This window comes from Nansenia antarctica (assembly GCF_963989245.1).
Source record: "Nansenia antarctica genome assembly, chromosome: 7".
NCBI lineage: Eukaryota > Metazoa > Chordata > Actinopteri > Argentiniformes > Microstomatidae > Nansenia > Nansenia antarctica.
Genome location: NC_137677.1, coordinates 39,651,449 through 39,661,448, shown reverse-complemented (window position 1 = coordinate 39,661,448; position 10,000 = coordinate 39,651,449). Strand labels below are relative to the sequence as shown.

General features: G+C 52.0%; 2 protein-coding genes across 2 annotated transcripts in view; one reads left to right on the top strand and one right to left on the bottom strand.

Annotated features, from left to right (window-relative positions):
- The window catches only part of maip1 (matrix AAA peptidase interacting protein 1), a gene marked incomplete at its 5' end in the record, with an annotated part of 4,461 nt that extends 2,851 nt beyond the window's left edge, over positions 1–1,610 (bottom strand). Inside the window, one exon of the mRNA XM_080535800.1 lies at positions 1,317–1,610. Within this exon, the coding sequence (XP_080391926.1) occupies positions 1,317–1,610 (294 nt within the window). The remainder of the gene's footprint in view (positions 1–1,316) is intronic.
- A 541-nt stretch (positions 1,611–2,151) lies between these two features.
- tyw5 (tRNA-yW synthesizing protein 5) lies at positions 2,152–3,258 on the top strand (the record flags this gene model as incomplete). The annotated part of the gene is made up of 2 exons (XM_080536743.1): positions 2,152–2,243; positions 3,027–3,258. 2 exons carry the CDS (start codon positions 2,152–2,154, stop codon positions 3,256–3,258), a joined length of 324 nt encoding a protein of 107 aa, XP_080392869.1.
- Between the last annotated feature and the right edge of the window lie 6,742 nt (positions 3,259–10,000).

Genomic DNA, 10,000 nt, shown 5'->3' with positions numbered 1-10,000 from the left:
GCAAACTATTATATAGTGTCGTTGCCGATCAATGATCGACGTCGTTATATGGAGAACATTTATGAAATAGGCAATGTGTGTCCTTTCAGTCTGCCTCCATCCATGTGGATGAACCACCCGACCCAAAGGCCTGAGGTGTTGTACGAGGTATGAATATGATTTAGGGGGTATTTAGTATAACAGGCTAATGGGTTTATTGTGAGTTTACTTTGATTGTTTGTTTATTGCCTTGATCACCGTATTGAGAAGTCATATGGTTATGGGCGGTGATATTGTAAGGTAATTTAAGCACCTGCGCACCTTGCATGGCGGTAGTGGAGAGAGAGGGGAGCGATGTATTTTTGTTGAGCGCATTATACGCATATTCTATACGCATTGTTTGTTATTTTTCTGGTTTTGATCGCTTATGGATTATTTTTGGACGTCGCCAAGTTTGATTGTTCTATTCAATAAATGCTCTAAAACGTACTTTTCATCTCAGCGGATGGTTTGGCGCATCATACAATTACCAGCCCAGACCCTGCTTGCGTCTCTCAGCGACTTTTTACTTTTGGCTCTAGTCGCTACAGGTGTCATATTATATAACCCTAACCCATATCCTGTCATATAAAACTACCTTATTGAATTTCCAGGTAATGTATTTCTGACATCCATCACTTTTGCTGTCGTTAAGATACTTTATTTTTCTGTTTTGGTAGTCTGTCCAATGTGACACTTGCCCTCCTCCACCGGCCCTAGTTTTGGATCTAGCTTGCTGTTCATTATTTTGATGATAAATCGTAGCTAGCTAGCTATAACATCTTCATACACCATACAGGATAATTACTGATTAACAGTAGGCTACTTTGGCAATCCATTGAACAGATTTATTCATTGTCCTATCTTAAGAAAACGAATGTAACACTCTCATCTGGGGATTTACACGGCAAATCAAATATCGACAAATGCCTGATGACAGGGAGATGACGTATGACTGCTCTGGTGAATCAACCCCTATTTCATTAATTTTCTCTATATAACGACGTCGATCATTGATCGGCAACGACACTATATAATAGTTTACCTAACTGGCCATCGGATTTGTGCTCCTAATATCTAAAAAGCACTACGGTTTTCTTATTTGATCGGATTAAAGGAGCAAAGACCAGAAATTCCCATTGACCGCCAGTCAAACGTCTACACTTCTATCACCCAAAAAGGGGCGTGGACATGACGGGAGAGCAAAGTACCCGGATGTGTTGCTCTGATGAATCTGTTTATTGTCTATTTGGGGGCTCTACCCTACTCTATCCTTCTCCTACGTGTGGTCCACTCACCTGCTTCGCTCCCTCCGTGAATTCTTCTATGCGAAACTCCTTGTCAAAGTACGCCCGGATCAGAAAGTAGTAGATTCGTGTTCGGAACCATATGAAGGGGTTGGGGATGCCCACGACCACCACCTTCTGGTGCTGCGGCGGCCCGCGGTGGTCAGAGCTGTACGGCCGCGCCGCGGGGGCCAGGCGGGGGGTCCTGGACCGGGGCAGCACAGCACGATCTGACCTGAAGAACCGAGTCAGTACCGAAGGCTGCCTGCTGCCACAGTAACAACCTCTCAACATGGGCAGCGCCATCTTTGTTGCTCCCACAGCATCTTTGTCCTCCTGCCTGAACCTTCCGACTGGAAACAAATGAGCATTCCGCCGAACCGACTGTTATGAAACCGTTAAAAATAACATGAAATCAATTTTGCCTACGAATAGCCCGAATAAGTATGAATAGTTGAAGCCGTAACGTTTTACTATATTAACTTGATATATATTTAAACATATAATTATATATTATATTTATTATATTTTATTTTATTATAATATTATTCTTTATATATTAACTACGTTTTACTATATTTACTATATATATATATATATATATATTTTTTTTTATTATTACAGGGCAAGGTAAACAATGTTACATCATGCCACATGACAGCTTTCAAACTGGAGCCACACAACCTGACCAAAGCATCTCTCTACTCCGACTCTGGAATGCTTCAAAGGAGTGGATAGAGGAGTCTTCAAAGGAGTAGGACAAATAATAAATAAATGCATTTCGAATAGCCAGCTCTTCCTCTGTCTCAGCGAAGACCAGGGGTGCTGAGTGGACAAATGGACATACATGATCGGACAGAGGGGCGGTAAACGAGAGGTCAAGATTCATGTCTCTACTGTTCCACAGATGGACTTGCTCCGCAAAAGCTTTGTGTACAGGTGATTCTCTCTCTCTCTCTCCCTCTCTCTCTCACTCTCTCGCGCGCACGCTCTCTCTCTCTCTCTCTCTCTCTCTCTCTCTCTCTCTCTCTCTCTCTCTCTCTCTCTCTTTCTAAATGGTAAATGGACTGCACTTATATAGCGCCTTTATCCAAAGCGCTTTACAACGGCCTCTCATTCATGCATTCACACACCAATGGCGGCAAGCTACCATGCAAGGCGCCGGCCCACTCACTGGGAGCAATTAGGGGTTCAGTGTCTTGCCCAAGGACACTTCGACATGTGGCCAGCCGGGGCTCGAACCGCCAATCTGCCAACCTTGCAATCATTAGATGGCAGCTCTACCTCCTGCGCCCCCCCCCCCCCCCCCCCTCTCTCTCTCTCTCTCTCTCTCTCTCTCTCTCTCTCTCTCTCTCTCTCTCTCTCTCTCTCTCTCTCTCTGTCTCTCTCTCTGTCACACACACACACACACACACACACACTAGAGGGCAGCAGAGCACTCAGATGTTTTCCTTTGTGAAGTCAGTGGTCTGTTATAAGTACTACATTCATACCATTGCTTGATCCGAGCCTGAAACTCCCTTATCTGATCCAATGATAAGCTCTTCTTTTTCAGGATGAAAGATATTACCTGCGCTCTCTAGGAGAGGTAGCCTATTTATAGCCTGTGTCTGTCTCTGTACTGTTCTGCCTGCACGTAGGATCAGCCAAGACACTTGTGTGGGTCCACAACACTCTGGGTGTCAACTTGTTCTGGCACCTTCCGGGTGCTCCAACAGGAAGGACCCCGACCGTAGACAAGGCCCCGGTGGCAGCGACGTGGGCCCTGCAGGCACTGGAGAGGGCACTCCGCCGCACCCTGGAGGACCTGCCGCCAGACTACCGAGACGTCTACGCCCGCCAGGTGGTTCAGCGTATCCAAAGCCTCGCCTACTCCACCCAGACGCCACAGCAGCACAGGGAGCCTCACAGACTACGTTACCCAGCATCCCTTTCACAGATCCTGACTGACTGAGTCTGGAGGCGTCGGAGATTTGGACTACAAAACTGGGGGTGTCTTTACGTCTGATGCAAACACTTATCTTGCACCTGTCTTGCATACCAAATCTCTCGGCTCTGTAATTTCGGTTTCTCGTACCCCTGTTCCCCAAATTCGCCCATGTCACCCCCCTCCTCCGCACCCTTCATTGGCTCCCAGTATCAGCTCACATCAGATTCAAGACCCTGGTGCTCACTTGCAGACCAGTAAAGGAACAGCCCGTCCCTATCTGCAAACCTTTCTCTAGAACACCTTCTCTAGCACTCACGCCGATGGCACTTCTTCTTCTCAACGGTTTTACTTGATGACGACTGCTGTATAGTTGATTCACTTACTTGATAAATGTACTTATTGTAAGTCGCTTTGGATCAAAGTGTCTGCTAAATGACTTAAATGTAAATGTAAATCTTATTCTATTTCATAAAAACACAGTCAATGTAAATAGGATGCAATAGTTTTTTTACTGATCAATTAAATCCATGTTCAAGGTTTGCTGGTCTTCTTGGTGAAGGGCGTGGCCAGGGCTCTGCCCATGTTAAACATCGTGACCAGGAAGGAAGGCTTGTGTGGTCTGGAGCTGGACGGTCCACTCTCTCCCTGGGAGGACGTCACAGCATCTTAGTCGTTGAGGGAAGCAGTATGAGAAAGACAACAAATATTATAATTAACTGACTCAATATCCTTAGGGTCTGTTACTATGGTTAAGTGCTATACATGGCAATGATTGACAAGTACAAACAATTCCAACATAAATAGTAAATGGACTGACTTATATAGCACCTTATTCCAAAGCACTTTGCAATGGCCCCTCATTCACCCATACACACACACATGGCTCAGTGTATGGGGTTCAGTGTATTGCCCAAGGACACCTCAACATGTGGCCAGCCAGGGTTCGAACCTCCTATCTGCCAACCTTGCGATCATTAGACGCTGGCTCTCCCTCCTGCGCCACAGCCGCCCCAACAAATGGAGTCCATGTTCTTTTTAACTTAGCGGCTTGGCTGGCAGCAGGGGTCTGGTCCTGGGCTGGTGTCGTGGGCACTGGTTGTCTTCAGTTCCCTTCTTTGATTTCTGGATGACAAATAAGAACTACAGTACATTAGATGGAATAACACACAAAACACAACAGTAAACTAAAAGTGTAGATAACTTACCAAAATACATGAATGAAAAGAGTTAATGACATACTGTACATACCTTTCTAAGCCTACAAAGAAACCAGGAACTCTTCTTCCTGCTGGTCTTCACACCAGGCTGTGGGAGGAGAGAGTCTCCCCGTACCTCACCCCTGAGTCCAGTGGCTGAGAGGAGGACTCTACCGTGGTAGCTGATGGTCTGACCTCACCAAAGTTACTCACTAGGAGGCCTGAGGCACCATAGCGTTCTAGCAGGATCCTCTCTGCCAGACCTTGGGCCATGTTGCCAATGTCTGAATCCATCAGCCGGTTGGCGTTGTTGGTAGCTGATAGTCTGACCTCACCAAAGTTACGCAGAGCAGCCTGCAGCACATCAGGAGGGCCAAACTCCTGTATAAGACCCCCGAGGTACCATAGAACTCTAGCAGGATCCTCTCTGCCCTCACCAAGGTGACTAGGGTGGTGTAGTCATCACCAGCACCAAGGTGACTAGGTTGCTGTAGTCATCACGCAAACACCACACAGAGGGGGTCGGGGAGGGGGGGGAATGTGAGTTAATAAAGGAAAACCTGCGTCTGGGACGATGCACACCACCGTCCTATTCTGGCAGGGATGGATATGAGGCAGACACAGAGCTCCTGGTCCACAGCCAACGGTACAGTCTAACAGTGGTAGGGTCTGTCTACAGGGGGAAGATAGGTAGTGACTCTGCAGTCCTGACTGCAGTTCCACCACCGGGGGGCGCTAAAGACAGTGGGAAGAAAGAAAAACCTGTGAACGAACAGCGAGCAGAACAGCGACCACTGCATCATCCTTCGTAGAGGCGGTCAGTCGAGGTGGAAGAGCAGAGTGATCGGGCCACGTTTTTTGGGGGGGTCGGGCTGTTCTCTTTACCACCCCGGTAGGCGAGCATCAATGTCTTGAATGAATCCCGGATGCAGCAATGCACCACCATGTTGCCAACCCCCCGGCCCCCACCCCTCTCCCCACCAACCTCTCCAGACTCAAATTAGCCCCCTGTCTTTCTCTATCCCCTGTCTGACCTTGTCACCTCCTCAAAGCACCGGTAAGCTGCAACCCGCCCTCAGCCATCTGGTAACTGGGCTAAATAGACTTCACTTCACTGCCGCTCGCGCATCGCTGCACTGGATCCTGTCGGACGTAGTGGACGTAGGCATGTCTGGGGGGGGGGGGGGTTAAGTACGTAGTGGACGTAGGCATGTCTGGGGGGGGGGGGGGGGGTTAAGTAGCGTGTGAGGAGCCATAAATCCAGTACGGATGAGCCAGCAAAGAGAACGGCCACTGTGAAGTCTACGAATCGAGACGAGAGAGAGAGAGGGAGAGAGAGAGGAAGCGTGAGAAGAGCGAGAGAAGGAATGTGAGAGAGAGAGAGAGAGAGAGAGAGAGAGAGAGAGGGAACGTGTGGAAGGAGGGTTCTCCCAAGTCTGTGCTGCTGCTAAGATGAAGAGATGAGGAGGAGGCGGTGACTGAGGGTAAGGGACTGAACAGCCATGGAGGAGAAGAGAGAGAGGGGTGGGGGGGGGGAGGGGAGGGAATCCTATTAGGCAGAGTACAGTTAAGTAGGACCTAAGTGCCCTGCTTATCTGGGTGAGCACTGTGTGTGTGTGTGTGTGTGTGTGTGTGTGTGTGTGTGTTTGTGTGTGTGTGCGTGAATGTGTATTCTAACTGAAACTGAAGAGAATGGAGCAGAGACGTTGCTAGTTTTTAAACGGCCTGCTTGATTCCTAGCTTTTTGAAAAGCACAATGACCATTTAGACCACTATTTTAGAAAGCTTTCCGAAGGATTCAACAGTGAAGTTCTGCTTATGAATGAATGAATGAATGAATGAATGAATGGACTTTATTGTCATTGCTACAGTACAGGTACCAAACAACGAAATTTAGGACTACCGCCATGAAAGCAATTTGTTATAGTGTATTGTAGCATTGTGGTAGTCTTTTAATTTACAATTTTGTTAATACATTTTTTTTTATTTGACAAAACAAGCTGTGTTAGTTGACTAGCGAGTGTGTGATTGATTTTCAATGTTTTTCTGAATAAAAGCAAACATTTGATCGGCTGCCGACTTGTTCCCGATGGTTAGACAGGTGGAAGGAGCTGTGACCTTTATTTAGAGTAACACACACTTCAACAACATTTTTACACACACACACAAAGACACAGGTTATTCTATCATCACACAGTTTCTCCTCTGGATCAGTGATTTATCAGCCTCCCTTTCTGCTCTGCTAAATTAGTGTCTCTCTCTCTCTCTTTCTCACTCTCTCTCAATCTTTTGACAGATTGAAAAAGAGAAGAGCAGAGTACCATGGCACCTACCAATCATCCTCCAGGTCACCAGATGGACCTGCCTTTAAACACGGGGGGGTAGAGTGGGGCTTGAGGATCCAATCACAACGGCTACCAAAGGCATACTGAGAAGATACAACAGCTGACAAGGATCAAGGGTCAAGGGTCAGGGGGGGGCCTAACACTGAGGATCATGTCCCATTCTGGCAAAGTCCTGCACCTGTACGTGGAAGTGAGGTCAGTCCCAGGGGAGGAATGTGAGGAGCCAGGGGGTGTGGAGGGCTCGGACCCTCCGATGCTCCAACGACCTGATGTCCTGCCTCAGTCCCAGCGTACCCCCAGCCTCCCCACCCCCACCGCCGGCCCGGGCCCAGGACAGGCCCGGCACAAAGGCGGGGGGGGGGGGCAGCAGTCCAAGCCTCTCCCTCTCCCCCAAGTCCTCCAGGAACTCTGTCAGTTTCAAGCTGCGCCCTCCGGAGGACCGTCACAGGCGGAGTCTGCCCTCCTCCTGCGACGGGATCGGCCAGCTGCTGCAGACTCTCCGGCCAGGGTACGGCGGGGAGGAGCACGGTCCCCTCGTAGCTACCCTGCAGCTCCCCACTCGCTCCTCGGACGCCGTCGAACACGACCAGGGGAGGCGGTCAGTCGTCTCTTTCAGCTTCATCGAGAAAGCCAGAGTCAAGTCCGTCTCCGAGAGTCTCCTCCACGGCTCCGCGTACCAAAGCGGGACCGGGAACCCGTTCGGCCGGGGCGTGGCAGAGGAGCGCCATCTCAGGAAGAGGCTGAGTGAGCCCGACTGGGCCGACAGCTGGCAGCCCTCGGGTGGCTCCTCCAGCCCCGCCTCGACTAGGTACCACAGGGGTTCCTCTTGTCTCCGCAGAGCCACCCTGGACACTGCCTCCCACCGGGCCACGGAGGGGGAGGAGGCCGCGGAGTTCGGTTCCCCGGAGCTGAGACGCAGGCTGGCAGGCTACAGCCCAGACAGGAGCCCAGCCCAGCCCAGCCTTCCCCGGCACCACCCGTCCTGGGGAGGCGGCAGCACACCGCCGTCCAACGCGCACCTCGTAGACCCGGACAGGAAGCGCCAGCCGAATGGCCTCCCCAGGAGCCCGGCCTCGGACCGGCTGTCCGCCCATGCCAGGCACCAGTACCACGCTGTGTCCTCCACCCCCTCCGCTGTCCTCCGCTCCCCGGGCGTCCAGAACCAGAGGCTGTGGCGGCTGGGTGGCGACGACCCCCCCAGCCCCCGTCTGTCGATCAAGTTCCGTCCGGCGTTGCCCGCCGGGAGGCCGACCGCTATCCAGCATGACGTCCCGCAGAGTCAAGAGACAACCGGCAGCAGCCGAGCTCCCGGCATGCACAGGACGAGCCCTCAGTTCGCCTCCGACAAGGCCGACAATTCCAATCGGTCAGGCGCGGTCGGCAAGAGGCGTGTGTCCCCTGCCGTCAGTCCCGATCTGGCCCGTAAGCTGGCTGAGGAGGCCACCACGCTGTCCTCCCTCTTCACCGAGACGGCCAGGAGTTCTCCTTCGTCGTTGTCCGAGAGTTCGGACTCAGCCTGGTCCGAGAGCTCCAGGCCAGGGGGCTATCACCCCCGGGAGGAATCCCAGACCTATGCAGCCCTCCTCGGGCATGGGGAGTCCCAGGCACAGCCCCGCCCTGAGGCGTACACCCATCGCCAGGACCGGAGGTGGACAGACAGGGATTCTCTTAAAGCTGGGCCCCATTCGAAACCACAGGGGCAAGGTTCAAAGGTCAAAGGTTCCCCTGTCTTAACACAGAGGGGTGTCTCCTCCTCCTGCACCGCCACGCCAGCGAAACAGGTGGGTATATGAGTAGGTGTGTGTGTGTGTGCATATGTGCGTGTGTGTATGCTTGGCTGTGTGTTTGTGTGTGTGTGTGTGTCTATTGTTTCTGGGGTTCTTCAATGACATGGTGAATTGAAACTGTACCAAGAATTTTACTCCTTGTATCCGTACATTTCTGATTCTGATTCTGATTCTGATTCTGATTTGTTGTACTTCCCACAACACCCCCCCCCCCTCCCCGGCGCGGACCCCCTCCCCTCCAGAAAGCCGAGCCGCCGGGGAAAGACAGCCCCGCGCCGCACCGCCATCTGCCCCCACAGTTCACCGGCGAGAGAGGCGGAGGAGGAGGGTCCCCCCCGGCAGGCCTGGAGAGGAGACAGTACGGCACGCGCTACGACCGAGGGGCCAGGGATGGGAGCCCGGAGAACCCAGAGAAGCGCCCGTGTACGGGCCGCGGTACGGAGGCTCCGGCCTGCTGGACCTCCAGGCAGCAGCAGCAGCAGAAGGGGGACATGTCCGGGAATGTCACAGACCAGGACGACCGCGACAAGGAGAACCCGTCTGCTGACGGAGCACGGGCGCCGGGGAAGGAGAAGGAGGAGGAGGAGCAGGAGGAGGAGGAGCAGGAGGAGGAGGAGGAGGAGGAACAGAGGAGGGAATATGGAGGAGAGATCTCCGTACGGGAGATTCAGGCGAACGTCCGTCATGGGCTGTCTGGGGGGGGCAGGGGGGGACGGAGGCCAGAGGCTCGGGAGTGCGGTGGGGGGGGGCTGCCGGGGTGGTCCCAGAGGAGCGCCAGGGGAGTGACAGGGAGCCTTGGGGGGGGGGGTCAGCCGGAGAGGGACTGCCTTTCTCCGGGGACATCCAGCCATTCCAGCCGGAGGAGCGATGACGCTGGGGATGCTGGCTCTGGGACGCAGGTGGGTAGATGAGTAGGTAGGTGTGTGTGTGTGTGTATGTGTGTGTGTATGTATATGTCTTTGTGTCAGTCTGTGTGTGTGTCTGTCTGTGTTCGTCTGTGTGTGTGTGTTCGTCTGTGTGTGTGTGTCTCTGTGTGTGTGTGTGTGTGTGTGTGTGTGTGAGTAAGAGTGTGTGAGGAGTCTCTGTGTGTGTGTGTGTGAGTGAGTAAGAGTGTGTGTGTCTCTGTGTGTGTGTGTGTGTGTGTGTGTGTAAGAGTGTGTTCGTCTGTGTGTGTCTGTCTGTGTTCGTCTGTGTGTGTGTTCATCTATGTGTGTGTGTCTCTGTGTGTGTGTGTGTGTGTGTGTGTGTGTGTGTGTGAGTAAGAGTGTGTGTCTCTGCGTGTGTGTGTGTGTTGGTCTGTATGTGTGTTTGTGTGTGTATGTGTGTGTGAGTAAGAGTGTGTGTGTCTCTGTGTGTGTGTGTGTGTGTGTGTGTGTGTGTGTGTGTGTGTGTGTGTGTGTGTGTGTGTGAGTAAGAGTGTGCGTGTCTCTGTGTGTAT